The sequence below is a fragment of the Rissa tridactyla genome, chromosome 5 (genome assembly GCF_028500815.1).
Source record: "Rissa tridactyla isolate bRisTri1 chromosome 5, bRisTri1.patW.cur.20221130, whole genome shotgun sequence".
In the NCBI taxonomy this organism is placed as follows: domain Eukaryota; kingdom Metazoa; phylum Chordata; class Aves; order Charadriiformes; family Laridae; genus Rissa; species Rissa tridactyla.
In genome coordinates, this window is record NC_071470.1 from 50,114,082 (window position 1) to 50,133,087 (window position 19,006).

The 19,006-nt window shown below is 40.9% G+C and overlaps 1 protein-coding gene across 4 annotated transcripts in view; it reads right to left on the reverse strand.

The window, feature by feature from the left end:
• The window catches only part of FAM13A (family with sequence similarity 13 member A), a 135,298-nt gene that overhangs the window by 110,401 nt on the left and 5,891 nt on the right, over positions 1-19,006 (reverse strand). For all 4 annotated transcript variants that reach the window (XM_054202355.1, XM_054202354.1, XM_054202353.1 and 1 more), the window contains exons 3-4: positions 18,169-18,378; positions 8,614-8,794 (exon numbers count right to left, since the gene is read on the reverse strand). In XM_054202355.1, the coding sequence (XP_054058330.1) occupies positions 8,614-8,794; positions 18,169-18,378 (391 nt within the window). The remainder of the gene's footprint in view (positions 1-8,613; positions 8,795-18,168; positions 18,379-19,006) is intronic.

Sequence of the window (19,006 nt, forward strand, 5' to 3'; positions counted from 1 at the left end):
CAGAACCTTGACCTAAACCACATCTGCTGGGAATTACAGCCAACACCTCCCTACTGGCACAGCTAACACCAAAAAACTCTTCCTGGTTGAAAAACAGTCCAGCCTATAAAGTTTCCACAAAGCACACAAACAGTATTTAATTTCAGCACAATTTCATACATTTCTTGCCCTCCCTTCTCTATATTACTTTGTCAGTTAACCTTTATGAAATCAAATCTGAGAAAAGTCCAACACCTTATTCTGAACAATTCTGTACGTGTATGGTGAGATGCATATGCAGAACACAGGGCTAAAGCTTACAGCTTTAGTCTTCTTTTATCACCCCTCTTGGAATGTAATCAACCAGAGCAGCATTAATTGTTTCATTTTAATATTAGTGTAACATACTTTATCCATTACCATCTCTCTGCCACTTAAACAGGCATATTTTACAAAGTTTCTCATTTATTTTTTCCTTTAATTGCTCTTTTTAGACCTCCATCATGGCAAAGACTATTATACTCTCTGAGCTATCCATGGTGACCTTTTCCCTGCAATAAATCTTCAGCTCAGGCTATATATGAAGTTTAGATTATGAGCATGCACCACCCTACATATTTATACAAGTTAAAACCCATCTGTTGCCACACTGCACGATCTACCAGCCTACTAGACTTTGCTGAAAATGTATGCAAAAAAAAGAATATCTTACTTTAGCTTTTCTTAGTCTTAAAAGTTGTAATATCCACAAATTTCTCTTCAACTCACTAGAAAAACCCAGTCTTATGAGAGAGGATTCCTCACACTACCACTTTGATGATGCACACCCTACTCCTTGGAAATTTTTCATTTTCTTTTGTGAAGACCTTATTAAAACATTTCAGCAAAACTGTGTTAGTAGTCATGGTTCCTTAATGTCTAAGTTGCGTGTTAATTAGGCACTATGACTGCGTCGCTTAGAGAGTCAGATGCACATCTTACTCTGGTTACAAAATCCTCAACAGCAGGACTGGATCCCCTTATAGGCACATTATGTACAAACTACTTCAGTATCAGCACCAGAAACAGCAGTGGAAAATCAGTTTCACTACCAGAAACACATTTTCTAGAAGGGAGGCATAAACCTGTACTTTCTGTGGTCATTTCTAGAAGAAAAAATGTTGATGGGTTCAGGTCAATCTTAGAGATTTGAGCTGGAAAACTCCCACTGAGTTATTGTAGTAGCTTGCGAAGTCACAAGCAGATACATAGCACAGGCAGTGACAAAAGCAAATTCTATGATGTCCCCCCTTAGATTCCTCGGACACCCTGCCCTTCCCAGAGAGATGCTCAGAGTGATCTGTGTGCAAAGCACAATGGCTCCACATCAAGTATTTGGAAAAAATGTGCTTTCTCTAAAGGAGGCATGTGCATTAATAGCATCTGACTCAGACAAGCAGGGCCGAGGGCAAAGGTGCATTAGTACCACAAGTTTTACAGGATATTAAAGGGTGAAATGATTGGTGAAGCCACTTTAAAGCAGAAAAAGCAGTAGTTAAAAGTTAAAAGATTACTTGGGAATAGGATCAAGTCATTAGCCCTTTATTTCAAAACATGACACCTAGTAGTATTTCACACTTCTGCACAATGTGCTACCAGCATGCCCGGCCCACCCGCCACAGCTCCACGCAGTCCAGCACCCACTTGTTCTTTGGGTTCTTCCAGACCACTTTAAGCCAAGCGTGTATCTGGTTCCATAGGGATGCTCAAGAAAGCTAGTCTCAAACGAGTTAAACCACATCAAAGCCCTGTGTCACAACTCTTACTCAGAACTGAAGTGACCTGAGGTCAGATAAACACACTGTGAAAGAATTACTTACATTTCATGCATTATTTAAATGAATTTACCTCAGGGTCCCTGTGAACAAGCTGTAACAGGCTAAATGCAGAGTGGGCTCATGAGAGAGCAAATCGCCAGACTCTATTGAGAGTTGTGCAGTAACACATCCAAACACAAATGCAACTGGCATGGGACAGGCTCTGTCACCATCCACCACACCTGAGAAACTCACTTCAAGTGGAAACGAGGGCCAGGAGGACTTGGGGTGTAGTCATCCGCCTTTAATAAACTGGACTGAGATCACTGAACTGATTTCCCCAGGCAGAAGCTGCTGACAGCTCCTTCTCACAACTGAGAACCGGTGATTTCCATGTGAAACTGTGCATCTCATTACGAATTCCCAACGGTGTTAGACCCCACCCTGTCTGAGATGAAGAATGCACATTACCATTTCCTTAAGTGGCTCTGCAGTAGTAGCTCGCTCGGAATGACAGTACTGTAATCCTAATTTACAAACCACCGAGGGCTGTATGCTCTGTCTTCTCAGACTGCTACTTTTGCTGTTTGTACAGGACCTTTTGTAGAGGAGAACCACAAAGCCCCCTTACCATTCTCCTAGGGAATCCCACAAGAAATGAAGGGACTCAGAGGACAGGGAACAGTACATGGGTGTTTTGTTTCTCCATCCCTTGCAAAACATTTTCCTTAGTGCCTCAGATGCCCATGAGCCCCTCAACAATCAAAACTGGAGGTTTTGAGAGCAGCGCTGCAGTATATCTTAAGAGGTTACAACTTCAGGCAGGCTGCTCTGTCCCTCTAGACAGACATTACTGTGTCATAGAATCATAGAATCTTTATGGTCGGAAAGGACCTTTGAGATCATCGAGTCCAACCAAACACCATCTCTGACACTAGAGCATGCCCTGAAGTGCCACATCTGGACATTTCTTAAACACCTCTAGGGATGGTGTCTATAACAGATGTGGCCTTGTGGCCACAACTCGGACCTGTTCTTCAGCTGGTCAAAGTGATTTGTCTTAGCACACTGGACCACAAACTGCTGCAGCTGAAAACAGGCACGTATTCAAATCTGCAGACTCTGCTGCAAGATCAGAGGCTAACAGGTAGCTAAAGACACAGCAACACTAAGTTGAGGCAGGTGTTTATCTCAGTGTGTGCGAGTCATTTACATGCTCTGCATCGTTTACAAACTTACATCTCACCAGTTTGGATCAAATGCAAGGACATATGTCACCACTGCTATTTTATAGAAGAATCTTAGCTTCTGAGACATTGGAGAATCCCATGAGGCATCTGTCTACCTTTTAAAATCTCTTCTAGATTGTTTTCTATAACATCAGATTTAGGAGTCTAAATCGACTCAGTAATTCCATTTCTGTCTACATCACTTGTAGCAGAGGCATAATGCAAAAGGCAGGCAATGCAAGTAATGCAAAGCCATTAGAGTGATGCCGCGGCAAAGACTTTACTGACTGGATTAATTTATACGCCAAATCTTTTGCTCCAGCAAAACCTCAATTTTTCATCAGGAAACTACAGTGGTAGTAGGCAGCTTTGAAAGTGCAACCTACACAAAGGTAGACAAAGGTCAGTTCATAGCCTAACACCCATGCAGAAAGCACGTCATTCCCATCTCCAAATATTTCTAGACGGAGCCTCTTCAAAAATGCTCCTTGTGATTGTATCTGATCTGTACTGTTGAACTCAAACACCATTTTCTTTTGCACATATTAGGAAAAAGTTCTTCACTAAGAGAGTGGCCAAGCACTGGAACAAGCTCCCTAGGGAAATGGTCATGGCCCCAAGCCTGTTAGTGTTCAAGAAGCATTCAGACAACAATCTCAGATACATGGTTTAAATTTTATGTTGCATTGTGTGGAGACAGGAGTTAGACTCTATGATCTTCATGGGCCCCTTCCAATTCAGGATATTCTATGATAGTAGTTTTTCAAGTGAAACTGCTCTTCCATGTAAATTCTGTGTGTATGCTTTATTGCCAATCCTCAATCAAGATCAGAAGAACATTTTCAACCCAGGGCCGTAACTTATTTTCGTGGAGTTTTTCAACAAAGGTATATATCAAAAGGTTTAGAATAATAATAATAATACCCAACCAAAAAAAGCCAAAACCAAACCACAGAACATTTCCTATTGAAATAATCACTATTTCATTCAAGAGATATAATAGGAAATATCGTGACACCTGGCATTGGACAGATCATAAAAGAGAAACTTTCTCAACTGAAACTTCAAGGAGTGAGTGTTCATTAAGAGAACAGAGGACTTGAGATGGAATTTGGCCAGAACAGCCCTCCACATACGAAGAGAGCAATGCATCTTTAGCAATCATGAGTTTATTTTACGTATCAGGCATTCAATGGACTCCATATGACAAAGCTGGGTACACAACAGAAAAGAAAGAGGAGAAGAAAACAAAAACCTATCACTGAAAGGCTCAGCAATATAGTCCCCTATGCACTTCCCAAAGAGGAGGCAAGCACTGCTGGGTATTTAATATGATTATGGATGAGAACATTTATGGCCTTCCTATATTATGTTTGATGCTTTAAAATTGCATCATAGGGTATAGCATACTGAATTCTTATGAAAAACAGCTCCTTTACCCTGATGGCAAATGCAGTATTTAAAATCTATACAAACCCTGTAAGAAAGGTTATGTTGCGTGCTCCAATTTGCAATAATGAATGTTAGAACAACAATTTTCAGTACTCGCTTTGACCCTGATCCTGGACTTAGAATTGGTTTTAAGACTAATGTAGGATTGGGACTGCACTGCGTGAAAACCAAGTCCATCCACATAATGTTTCAAAGGCCAACATTACTCACTGCGGAGCTCCAGTTCAGACCCTCTGCTTTCACTTCAGCTTCATATACCCAATCCGTGTAGGCTTCAAAGCTGCTAGAAACCAAGGTAAGGCATTCACCCAGAATTTTAGATCAGATTTTAATTATTACAAATTCAGCAACACATTGGAGATCTTTTTGAATCTCTGAAATACCTACAGCTACCCTACAGACAATCTACCTTTTCTTCATACCTAATGCTTTCTTGTACAACCCTTCAGGTAACTTCTATTACGTAGTCATCATCTAACTCATGCGTTTGCCAGCCACTTTTTTGGGGATGGAGCAATCCCTTACAACATGCTTAATCTCTGTTGGAATGACATAGTCAGATTAGTGAGGGCTTGAATGATGGAGGCCACACACAGGTCATCCTTTGAGAGAGCACTACAAAAAAGGATGCAAATGGATCCTCTGCTTACTCTGTAACTGGTAGACCTCACACCTCTTATCCTCCCAACAAAAGGACAGGATGAGTACAACAGTCCCTCTGACGCTCAGCTCCAAGAGAGCATGGGAAGGGAAAGAAAACCCAGCTGGTCCTCTCCTTCAGCACAACCTGTGAGAGCCAAGCAGAGACGCACAGCAGGCCACAACTAAGGCTACAGCTCTACAGGAGCTGAAATTCAGGTCAATGGACAATAATTTCTTCCACGAGTAACCATGCTGCAAATGCTAATACTCCACGCAAATTAGCCCAGTGACAGAAAAGACAACTGTTTATGTTCCTATATCTTCATGCTTATTGTTCCTCAAGGGTTGTATTTCTCTGTATACTTGACCTTTGGTTTCCATCACAATAAATCAGAACAATGCAACTTGGAAGAAAACAGCGCCCTAAATCTCAAACCATCATATTTTCCTTTTTTGAGCTGTTTGACCTTACCCTTTACATTTTCATACATCTTACATCACACTTCGTTACAAAGAATGCAAATAGTCATTTCCTCCCCTCTTATATTAATTAGAAATAAAGAAAGCACAAGATAACCTTTCACTAGAAAAGCACCACTGCAGTTTGTCAAACATAAAATAAGGAAGCAGGGGAAGCAGTGGATAAGATAAAAGTAATAAGGGTTGAAAGTTTAGGAGATGAGATAAATTACTGAGAACATGATATAGAAAAACAGAATAAGATGAAGAGAATTAAAATTAAGTCAAAATGTCTGGAAAGTGGCCCAACAGTGAGATTTATTCAATTGTTAAACAGCTTCAGTAATAGAGTAGGAGATAATACGTTTAAATAGCTAAAACGACTAAAAATACGTTGTGGAAGGTATAATCGGATGGACTTTATCTTCTATGACACTGTGCGTTAACTACATAGACTCCAATGCTGATTTTAGACATGAGTGTGCATTTCTGACAGAAAAATCTCAGATCTTCCTGCTTCAGCAGTGTAACTGCTGACGGTTGGATGTGAAGCCTTCTTTCCTTGTCCAAGAGAAACACCCCATGCACTGCTCTGAACAAACAGCTCAAAGCAAAAGGAGTGTTCACTTTAACTACCTGCTGATACTTAATTTCTGCAGCTAGTCTCTGTAGGGGCTGCCTGTAGTAAGACAGCTCTTGTCAAGCAGGCATCAGGCAGCCTTACTCCAGAGCTCTGAATTGCGTTCTGGGGATCTCCCTCTGGTTGCTTGGCCAACCAGCTGGCTAAGCCCAACGCCTGAAGTCCAGTGCTGCAAGTTCTCTCTTCCTCCTATCAAATCTTTGTTGATACAGATGGTCACGGTTCCAGCAATTTAAGACTGTATCCCTTAACACAGGAGAAGAGGGTATTTGAACTGTTGCTCACAACCTTTGTGTCTGGACAATCCTGAAACTACCTTGAAAAGATCAAGAGCTGACGAAACACACAGCTGAAGTACCAGATGGTCAAACTTAGTTTAAATAAAAATCTACATCCATAATTCTGACATATTCGAGTCTTCTAAAAAATGTGTTAGCCATTTGTTAAGTGTCAAGCTTTGCTTTCACTGCCTCTTTTGCTACATGAGCATTTATTTCAATAACAAATTGAAATAAATTTGTACACAGCCACAGGAGGCCTTGTGTTTTCATCTCCAGTGACCTCTGCCTTTCTCAGTCTTCTGCAATGGAATGATACAATTCCGGCCATCTTACATGCAGGCCCTATACCTTACAAAAAGTACTACATCTTTTCTATGCCATCTTAGGAACAGAGATCAGTTGAGGCAACAACTATGCAGCTTTTAAGAAGTATGCTTTGGTTTAATTTTAGGAATGCGAATTGCAATTCCAAACTGCAACTCTCTGCGTTCTACACCAAAAAGTACACAGAGATAGATTTTAAACTTTCCTAAATGAAATGATGAGTAAACTAAAAATTATTCTAATAGCCACTTAGGAGCTTGAGTCATAGAGATTTAGCCATTGGACTCAGATTCTTCTAATTTATTTTGTTTGTTCTTAACTCTGCTAATACATTTAGACAGAAATTCTCAAACTGCCCATACAAATGTAATCTTCAAAAATTGTTTTGCTTTTTCTTGTCAGAAATTTGCAGTATAGTGCTTCCACTAACTCTCATATTCATGTGTTCCTGCACATACTACTGTCTTTTGAGTTTTCTTTCTTTTGGAGAGGAAGACAATTGTTTTGAAAATATTTTGTACTAACACAGCAAATGCTTTAATCCCGACACATTCGCCTTCATCATCCATGAGCAGCATCTTAAGACGAGGCAGCAGTGCAGTCATAAGGACAAGCTTTGGTTTAAATGTCTCATCTCCACATGTTCTCTCCCTAATCAATGCAAAAAAATATGCTCCTTTAAAAAGAGAGCATGCAGCATCTAGCCTAGGTATGTCGAACTGGCTCTATACATTAGAAGGAACCTAATTTATCTTTTCTCTGTTTAAAAAAGTCTATTCTTTCTATTGGCTACAGAAGAAGCCTAGGGAGATAGTCTCATTATGCAATTAATCTAATCTAAGTCTCATTAGGCAACTCAGTATTATTCCAGAGTGAAATTTTAAAAGGATCAATATAAATCTGACATTTGCTACAAGGAACTCAGTCGTCTCTTTTCACTGATATCACACCTCTTTCAAGACTGATGACTGAATGAAACTCCCTACATGTCTCCCATGTCTCAGATCTTGGATGCCAGCCAAGGGGTGTATTACAGACAAGACCATGGTGAAGATGCTAACAGTGCACTGCATCACAGCAGTGACTTGACAGAAAGATTCTTACGTGCGTTCTCCCACTTGGAAATAACTCTTCTCGCTACTGCTGCAAGCTCCACTAGAATGTACAACAAGTTGTCTTCACCACAAGTGCCAAGGAACTGGGCCCAATGAAAGAAACTTGTAAAACTAGTGAGTCTAGTAAGAAGTCTCAAGAAGCCAGTGGAACACGATAACCTCCAGACCAGTTTCTATATATACTGCAAGGACAAAGAGCCCAGAATCATCGGCATCTTGAGGACAGACACCAGATCACAAGGCCAAATCTGCAGAGAGTAAGCAGTATCCACCTCTAGAAATTATACAGCATCTGGGTGCTGCATAGGAGTCCTTTTCCACCAGGTATCCCTTCTCAAAGCCTTTTGCAGAGAAGCATCCATATTCTCTAATGGCAAAGGAAGAAAGCTGTATGAGCACAAGTCTCCTTGCACTTATACGGCCTGAAAGCCATTCATTATTATACTCCTGCTCTGCTGTCAACACAGCAATAGAAAACTGGCCAAATGTTTAGCAAAATAGTGAGAGGAGATGGGAGAGCAACTCAATTCCCATTCAGCTCAAACAATAGCTTTAGCACTAAAATTTATCACAAAGCCCTAGTCATTGCCTCCGTTTGATCACTCAAACAAATTCGGGTTCTTAGCTACATTTCTGGCCATCTGCTCTGTTATACTCACCATCAACATATAGGGAAAAGTGAAAACCCCAACTTACTGAAAGCAGTTTGGTCCAAATACAGTGGCAAGATTGCAAAGGTTCATCCTGTTCTCTACATGATGTTCAGCCACCTTTATCAGGAACTGGCACAGATACTTCAACAGGCAGTAATGAGCATCAGGCAGTTCTTTAAGGAGTTCTTTCAAGTTACTTTCCTTCTGTGTGTCATTTCTAGTGTCTAGGAAAAACAAGAGAAGAAAAAACATATGTACATGGTTTTCTACATTGCTGCCAATTTACTTACGTGAGTGAGCAAGCAGTGGGATCTACAATTTAGTCTTATTTCTCTTCAGACACAGAATCCTCCAAAGCCCTCAATTTTCCTCAGAGAACCTGCACCTTTGTCCTGAGGCTCAGCTTGGCCACCACTGGCACTGTTTCATGCACACCTTTATGTTTTAACTGATTTCCTAAGCGGAATCAGCAGTGGCCACAGCTAACAGCATTGGAGCATGTTTATTCCCACACGGTACATAGCCATATCTGCTTTAACTCCAGCTCTACCAGATCTCCTGTTTCCATGCTTCTTCTGGACATCATCTCTGCTTCCCAAACACCACCTCATACTTTCTTTTAGTTTTCTCTCCCATGAAAACCTTCAAAAAGAGGAAAGCAAGAACAGTAAAACAAGGAATCTCCTGAAATGCAGGTGTTAGTAGAATAACAGTACTATAGTACTTTCTGTGGGTACATTTCATGAAAAGCTCTATTTTGTATCATTTGTTGGAGTGACAACTCTGTTCTAAGTCCTACGCAAGGAGCCCTGCTTATGGAAAAAAGGCTGTTCAGGGCAGTGTTACACTCCGTAACGAGCCAAAACTTGGCCTGATGTTAGAAAATAGCTTTGTTATACTGTACAGTCTTCTAGGATTTAAGTATGTATAAAAGTTTCCCATACCGAACTGAGTGATATCAAAGTACAACTAAGATCATTTTTCTTTCATGCTGGTTTTTGTTCTTTTGTTGTTTTTTTTTTAAAGCAAAAATTGCATGAACTTCACAGATGCTGTGTTTATACAGACCCAGGCAGTGAGCACAAACGTGGCCTCACACAGAGCTTCTACTTAATTGTGTTCTGCTTCTGGAATTCAACTCAAAACCTGCAAAATTCTTTGCTCCTCTCCTCCACCCCCAAAACATTTTCCAAAAAGTAATTTGAACCCACCAAAATCTTGAGTTTACATATTAATAGAAGCAAAATTTTGAAAACAATTCAGTATTTCCTTCCCTTTATGCCAAAACAGGATGCCTTAACACTTGGAAATATTAATTTCTACTCTCCATCAAAATGAAATTTCACTGAAATTCTCCCGTATACAGAGTTCTTGGGGTTTTGTGCAACAGCATTTCCAGACAGAAGACCTCAGGCCCTGAAGTTTTTGCTCACCGATCTAACTATAAGCGGTGTCCATTAACATGAGGATAGCCATGCAATTATAGTACTTTATTTATTTATCAGCCTTATAGGTTGGTGGTGTTAATGCTGTAAGACTGTTACTGGGTAATTGATTTTTCCTTAGAGATGTATGTTAAGGTTTTAAAACAGTTCTAGTGGTTGGAAGAATGTCTTTATTCCACAAAGCCAAAGTCAGCTCACACTAAACGCTAATCCTTTGTGTTCTGTGTAACAGATTGCCTTGTCCCAGTGTAGCTGCTGGCTTACCATGGGAATACAGACATCCTCCCCAAGCTCAGGGTAACAAGGTATTTTTCATTCAGAGGATGTTATGATCCTCAGCAAGGAGACTCACCCAGCATTCAATCAAAACCAAACCTTGCTCAGTCTTCAAGACTCATTTTTAGTCAAGAAGATGTAATAAAACAGGCTGCAGCTGAAATGGTTCAGCAACTAATTGCTGCCTCCGCTGTCCACCCTGCTACCACCACGCAGAGCAGAAGACTGGCAGGAAAACGTTCTTGTGTTGCAGGAACAGAGAACATTTTACACTTCCCTAACATTTTTGCGAGGAAAGCACAGTGGAAACAAGGCAGAAACAAGGCAGAGCTTTGAACACAGTGTAAGGTATGTACAAATGCTTCAGAAGTTTCATCTTTGTTTTTACTTTTCATTTCCCAGAAGTATTCCAGGGCTGGATTGCACAGTATTGAAGGGGTAGAATGCTTTGAAAAGTGGTTAGCTGTGTAAATCAGGAGTCAGTATAAAAATATCTGAAAGTGACTCCTGAGAATTTAACCATTAAGTCCCAATATGATTTCTGTTTTACAACCAGACATTTTTGTGGCTAATAAACTTGATTTATCCCACATGTATCTTGGGAAATGAATTTTGTATGTATGTACTTGCCACTTCATACAGTTGAACTCGTGGGATTTCATCTGCTTCCAAGCTTAGGTTTCCTGCCTTACATGACATGCATAATACAGTACCTGGTGAGAGAAGCCTTTTTCATATGCATGAAGAATTCATTTTTATGTATCTGTTTTGGTACTGCAGACTTAATATGAATTCTTTCATGACAGCAGGCCAAAGTTTAAAATGCCAGTCAAATTACAGGACCAAACATTTCAACCGATTAATGATATTCTTTTCTTTTACAGCTAAGAAATTAACTCCTTTAGAAAAGTCAAATATCAAATATGCATGAAGCAGATGAGAAAAAAAAACTTATTTGCTTATTTATCACAAGTATTTATTTCAAAAATTTTTTTAGAGCTATACAGAATAAAAACAGTCATGACCGCTATTATGAATCAGCTTGGTAACAGGAAAAAATCTGATTTATTATTTTTACTTCTACTGCAAAATTTCAGGATGCTTCTGAAGGCTGTATTAAATAGAATAACAATAAGGAATTTAATTGGATTTGTATTTGCACTGATCAAAGTGGACTGGACAGTCTCTGACTTGATTACTAATTATCTTTTCATGAAGCTTAAAGAAAAACAAAACACAACTGATTTCCACATAGCCAGACCATTAAAATTCACCTCCTAACATACTTCTCTTTAGATAACAAAACAAGTAGCACATAGTGTTTTCCACTATAAATTGCTTGCAGTTATGATAAGGAAAGCCAAAGCCATCTCAGAAAAAACACACCTCTTCCACCACCATCACACCACCACCTAATTAGGGAATGCCCTTGAGAACTAATTGCCTCTCTGAGGCTCCCACTACGGCTTTAGACTGACAGGTACTTTTCCATTTACTGAAGGATTTTCCATCCCTTCCAAACTAAAAAGATGCTAATAACCACCACAAAATATGCTGAACACAGGTTTGTGCTCTGACAACAAACAAAGCTATTGGCCTCGTGGTATCAGTTTTATTTGGTGGGTAGGATGTCCCTGTTCATTAACCATGATATATTATGTGGTGTGGATCAACATCAGAGATGCTTATCACTGGGCACAGCCAAACCTTTGTTCATTTCTGTACTTTCAAGAACAGAGACAGATATCAGATCATAAGATCTTGAGAAATTACCCTAATTGAAGGACACGGAGACACTGAACAACATGAGGCAGCAAACCCCACTTACTGAGCCATGAAATTCCTTGTCCTTGTGAAACGGGAGAAAGAAAATACGGCTTTCCTCTCTCTCCTCCTTTTCCAGTGAAAAACCAAGGGAAGGAACTCAGTCTTTCTCCCAGTACAATCAAAAAGTCAAAACTAATTTGTTAACTCACCTGCCGCTGATGCTTATTTCATGGATTTCACCTTTATTTTTAAAAATTACTATTACAATTCATGGTGATTTTAGAAACTGACATGCATACACAGTATTACACGCACTTTGTACATTTTCCAGGACAAGTGTACCTCTGCTATCCATGACCATATTACTTCAAATAAAACATCTTTTCAACTTATTAGAGCGCAAAAATAGTCTCGAGTCATGACAACCAATTGCTTGAGCATTTCTCCTCCTTTTGTCCACCTGCTACACAATTTTTCATTTTGCTTCAAAGTCAATTACTAAGGTTTAGTCAGCTGGTACTGACCATCACAGAAACTTTAGAGGACCAGAGCTGTTTATGCTACCATGCAGAGAGGCATCAAGTGTACCAAAGCCCTAAGCTTATCTACGCGCCTAATTTTGTGAAGTACAAGCTGTCCCACAGAAGTCAAGACTACCAAGTGCAGTCTTTCTTATTCCGTCAGATTAAAAAGGGTGGCACGAAGCTAAGCATATGCTTCCATCTCTGCAGCATCCTGAGATAAGACAAATGAGCCTGTCACTAGTGGAAGCAGCAGAGTGCCAGATTTTCAAAGGCAATTCAGGAACCTATATTCAAGTCATATTTCCAGATACGCCCAGCTACCAACACACTCGTGATTTTCAAGCACAGCACATGAAGCTCTTTTGAAAATTTTGCCCAATACAACAGAGAGAAGGAGAAAGGAGTAAAAGAAGAATGAAGGCTAAGGGAAGGGTGGTTTCAAGGCAGAGTCAAACGCATTTGTTTCTTTATTTTGGGAGCATGCCAGAAGCCACGTGAAGCAGAGGGCAGCCCAGCAGAGGTCTGCAGGAGAAGCCTAGCTTGATGAGCAGCCAGGGAGGTCTTGAAACCAGCGATGAGACGGTGGTTTCTGGGCTGAGGAAGAGAACAAACCCAGCAGCCCCAACCCACGTCTAGGCAGCCAGAGGACACAGAACACAGTATGACAGGAAGAGGGCCAAGGAAGCCACAAGGGCACCTCAAAGCTGAACTAGGGACTCACTACTGAGGGACGAGTCAAGGAGACAGGTAGTCTCTCTAAACATGTTAATTAACTAGAAACAGGAGCATCAACAGTGTAGGAGGCACAGACATATTTCCAAGGGTGTTTTCAGTCTCATTTAATTTCAGCATACACCCACAGATCACAACACGAGCTACATATTTTCCAATGGTTCGTCCTATTTCTGAACATATTGAGTTTCTTTGACATGCTACAGACACGATCTAATTCCCCAATCCATCCCTCTTCATGCTACTCCTTCCACCTCCAACGCATGCTGCCTGAACATCACTGAAGGTACGGATGCCTGCAGACAGGTGTGTGTAATTGCTTTGCTCATATCTCAAATGGTCTGACCCCAAACAACTCCAGCTTGGAAGCACTGAAACCGTATCAGCGCAGTGCCATGCCCTAGCTAATTATCTCTGCTGGGAGGCTAGGAAGAGAGTCTAGGGCTCAGTGTCATGCTACCACGTCTGCATAGCCTTCAGCTGCCTTGCATACTACCGGCTTGGAGAGCAGACAGAAAAGCTTGCATCTGTTTATAGCTATCAACGTGCCCTAGGAAGTTAATCTTCGGCACACAGGCAGCAGGTTGTACATTGCAGTACCACTGCACCCACCAGGCTGTTGGAGGAATCAAAGCATTCCTTTCCACCTCCACAATCTACAAGAAGTGGGACTTCAGCCTCTCTCTGCCAAGAAGCAATCTGCTTCAGACATGATCCTGCCCCAGAGGAAAAAAAAAAAATCCTGCCTTGTTGCCATCAGTAGCAGAAATGCTGTAAGTCCTTGTCATAACAAGGTTGTCTTCACATTCCTACTTGAGACCCCTCGCTCTGCATCATTATGGCACTTTGCAGTGCTGTATTTATGCTTCATTCCTACATACTGGGAGCAGAGCACACTCATTTCTTTTGCAGCTCTGCTGAGTGTCATCATCTGCATAAGAAATACAGTTCCAAGAGTTTTTACTGCATAACAAACACCTTCTGCATGTGGAAAACAGAAGTTATTTCTCTAGTTTGGAACTAGTCCCAATAAAACCAAAATGACAATAAAAGCCAAAGGAAAAGGTTAAAATCACGCCACAGGGGCCTGGAGAACCACAGACAACTAGTGAATCTGGTTTGCTGCACTGCTGCAGTTACTGCGGTGAAAGGGTCAGCTCTCATCTATTCATTTTCACACTAATTTATTCATTTTCACAGTCACTGGTCAGGTTGAAATTTGACCTCTAAAATCTCCCAACACAATCTATATTTTTGGTTCTGCTTGTTCATGTAACTCAAAGAGCTGCTGGCTACTAAGCATTCCCTAAAGCGACCTGTTGATCCAGAAGGGAGCTGCTCCTTCTCTTCCACCATCTCCCATCCCTCTCCCAGAAACTAGGAGGGCTGTTTACGGGCACCAGACAAAACCTTTCCAGTCACAGAAGGCTGTGAGCAGGAGGAGGTACGTGAGATAGAACTTGCATCTAGCTGCTGCCCCTAAAAAACATAAATTCTCTAGGATGGAGCAATGTCGAGAAGCCAGAGCAATCCAATAGCATTTAACTTAATTAGACTGAGTACCAAAGGAAGACAGGAGCCCATATTTCACTGTACCCCCGCTGAAGGAGGGAATGCAACAACAATGACAAAAAAGAAATTTACATAAGGGAAAAGCTTTCTATATGCTAAAAAGGAAAAGTACAATAGCAACCTGTCTTGCTGAAAGCAGGTGACCTGTGAAAGGGGATAAGAGCTGTGCATAGAGTTCCTACTATGTACAAATGTTTTAAGAGTCACTGATCACGATATAAAAGATAAGGAATGAAAAGCCAGAAGGAATAAACAAGCTCAAGCAGGGATTGCTGTATGGAAGCTGCTGATTTCTTCCAGCTGAGGTTTCTGAAAGAAACTTTCATTGCTCTGTAAGCACAGCCTGTTTTGTACAGGCAGTCACAGCTCTGCTCTGCAGTGAAGCCTCAGTTACAAAAGAGATGGTGATGGACATTTTTTACCCCAGAACTCCCTGCAAGGACTTGCCTTCATATTTGTCACGCGCTCTGAGGAGACCAGCCAACACAAAGATCACTATCAGTGTGTCCCTGGCCTGCACTTATAATGCACATCTCCGATCAGCATAATTTACAGAGGGAGGCTTTCTCAGCTCCTGCTGCCACTGCCCTTCTCCATGGGCAGAGAAAGAACATCAGGACACACCAAATGGCCTTCAGGATACAATACGTGATGTTTTCTGGAACGGAATAGTCTTGGCATTACACCGAATATTTATATAAACAGTAATGCATCAGGATTTGGGGGCAGCATGCAGAGCTCTGTTTCACACGACATCGCACAGGCTGCAGACAGCACGCCAAACCAGCTGCGTGGACTTCCTGAACTACTAATGGGTCAGGTGCCTGCTTTTTCATAAAAGGGCAGATTATCTACTCTTCGGTTTGGTAACAAATGTTATACCTGGTATTAAAAAGGGTTACAGCTCCAGGTAAATTTGTAATTTTCAGTCCAGCTATTTTTAACTAGGGTAATCACACCCTAAAAATTTATATAGCAAGTAAAGTAATTGTGTGTTATTCTCAGGCCAAGATTGCAGCTGGCTTAAAAAAATGCTGATACCAATCCCTGAAAATATTCCAAACGAACTCTAACATAATCCCAAAAAATCATTTCCCATGCAAAGCTTCAACAGAAGGGAATACAGAGGTTGTAACAGAGCTTGTCATTGCCTTCACTGTAGACATGCAGTGAAGCGGCTCCAGATTCAAAGTTATTTTTTAATAACCTGTTGGCTCACAAACAGCTTGACCTACTTTCTTCATAGTTTACAGAAAGAACACCCATGCATGCACCCTCTTGGTACCATTTTGCAACAACTACCCTTGTACATACTTTGATAAGTGAATAGATAACTTTCAATCCTGCACAGCTGGTTGATCATTTAACTGTAAACAAAGGCCCATCTACCACTTAAACTAATCTGAACCCAATGAAAGTCATCAGTGCCTTCGGCAGCAACTCATTTATGCTGTATTTTCTGGGGCACGAAAAACCCCTCGGTTTTCATCAAACTTTACAAAAGCCTTCCTGCTGCCATAACAGCCAATCTGGCATTTTTCAAGTAAGATTATTTTTTTCCTAGTCAAAATTATAATGGGACTATAACTGGAGCTTATTTTGCAATACAGGTAGACTTAGCTATGAAGACAGGTCACAGTTGGACTGGCTCTTGCAGGGCTGGGTTCATAAGTTACACCAGTAACTTTTTTTTCAAACAAGAAAGCTTGGTGGGTAAATCTACTAAGTAAGGATATCTATCTCATTTTCATAGAAAGTACTGGGGGGGTTTTGCATTTCCTGCAGGAAGCAGGAATGAATAAATGAAACTTTCCACAAACTGCACTGTTCAAAGTACATCAGTAATTCCTGGCACAATACACCAGTATGACCTTTGTGGGGACAGGGATGTAGAAGAGGGAAAGTGCGAGTTGAAACAAAATTTCCACTTAAATAGTGATTTATGAGAAAGAACATAATTAAATACAGCTCATGAGTCAGACCTGGTGAAATCTAAAAGACCCAAAAGAAAGCACAGCTATGACCAGAAAAAAGGGACTTTCTAAAACAAGAGCACCTTCCTACACAACACTTCCTGAACCCTATCCTTGAGCCCCAGACAACTTTACTAAATGAGGAAGGTATTTTACACAGCCCACATGCAACCTGATTACAGCTGAAATGCCTGCACTCAAGCGAAGGCACAAAGTTTTTCTCTAGTGCACCCTCAACAGTTTGTACAGCCCCAAATAAGAAAGAAAGAAAAGACATGGTTGTGTTCTCCCTCCTCCAGGCAATGGCTAAACTTCATTTCCACTGCAGGCAAGAAAAGTGGAAGCGAAACCTCAGGACAAGAGTGTGAGTACTTTGCACCATCTTCCACTGGGGATCCATGTCAGACCGCACATTCCTCCTCTGCATCATGCATCACGTTTGCCTGCTTTACTGTAAAGAGCACTACTCTAGTAGCGTTTACCCACTCACTTTGCAGCTTCTTAGGAAGACAGCAAGAAGAGGCATCAACCGCCTCCAGCAAGAGAAAAGAACTGCCGCTGACCCACACCGTCAAGGAACAGGGCCAATCACCACCTATTCCACATAACAACAACACAGAGTGTCTGATACAGATGAATTAGATTGAGAAACCATTTGACAGATAGTTGGGCAAGTTTCAACTTTCTACAGCATAAGTGATGTTCTTTCTTTTGGTTGATCCACCACTTGGAGGGGAATAAAAAAAAGAAAAAAGAAGACCGTTGCGTGCTATGACAGGGAATAAAACATAAAGTCTGCTGTTACCTTGCAAACTGGCTCATTTTTTGATGGACAATCACATTACTTAGTGAGAAGTAGAAACTTTGACAGTGTATGCTTTGGGCCCAATGGATATTCAATTTGATTAGCAGATAAAGTTGTTATAACTTTTTCAGAGTCCATTAGAATGTAATTGCCAGAAATCACCCTAGCAAAACAGAGGTAACTCTGTGTCCTAAAGAGACTGCAGCTATTGTCTACAAGCTCACTCAAAGAAACCAGCTGATTGTTTCAGTTTATATTCAGCAGATATAACTGGATTAGAGAATCAGAAATAGTCCAGACTTTACCAAATACATAAGAAACAATTTTCTGTGTCTTGTAACAGAATTGCACATCTGTGAGCACTCTGGGAGCAGGTGAGAGCTAAAGTCAAAGAAAATGCAGAACAAAGTAGGTAAACTAAGAGAATATTGGTTATGGTCACTGCATAACCAATTGTCCAGAAAGAAAGTGCGTTGAAGGATGGAGATTTTACCTCTCACTTACCCTGGTAAAGCTGAATGAACCTGGGATGTAAGGCAGACGTGATAATCCCATCTGGCAGCTCTCTCAAAAATAATTTCAACAGACTGGCTGCTGAATACACATCACCATCTTTAACAAGTTCCACCTCTTCTCCACGCTCGTACTGCAGACGCAACTGTTCTACCATTTTCATGCTGCCGTTTACCCTGAAGAGGCCTTCCTGCGTCATACCTGTAATTATATATTGCATATGAGATTGATCTGAACTAAGACATCCCAGTGATATAATTAAACAGACAATATAGTGTGAATAATGCACTTGTAATAATGCAAAGAAGGGCAATTGATACAACAAAGTTTTAAAAATAGAATTTTTCCCCCCAGAAGCCCCCTCTAGTCAAGTAATTGGACTATGACAATTAACAAATACTAGTGACCAGATCTTGAGGCCTGGGATACTCTTTGAGAGCCCACAAAACTCAGTGGCATTGATGTAACCCCACACCTCCACAAAACAGGTCTGTTTCGGTTTTGGAAGTAGCCTGTTACCTTCAGTGGGACTCTGCCAAATTCACACACGTGACTACTTCCAGCTTCACGTTGTAGGGCAACAGCTTCTTACCTGTGACCATCGTGAAGGAAAAACATCTGAATGTGTGCCGATTGCAGCAGTAACTCCATAATGAGCACTGCAACTTTAGATAGCAGAAAATCTTGGTGAGCAAATGTACATTATGGACAACATGAAGCCCAAAGTATTTCACAATGAAAAAGAAAAGGTATGGTTTTTATCAGTTCAGAGCAGACATCTCAAAACAGCAGTCTGACAGAATGCTTCCAGTCCAAGAAATCTATACCG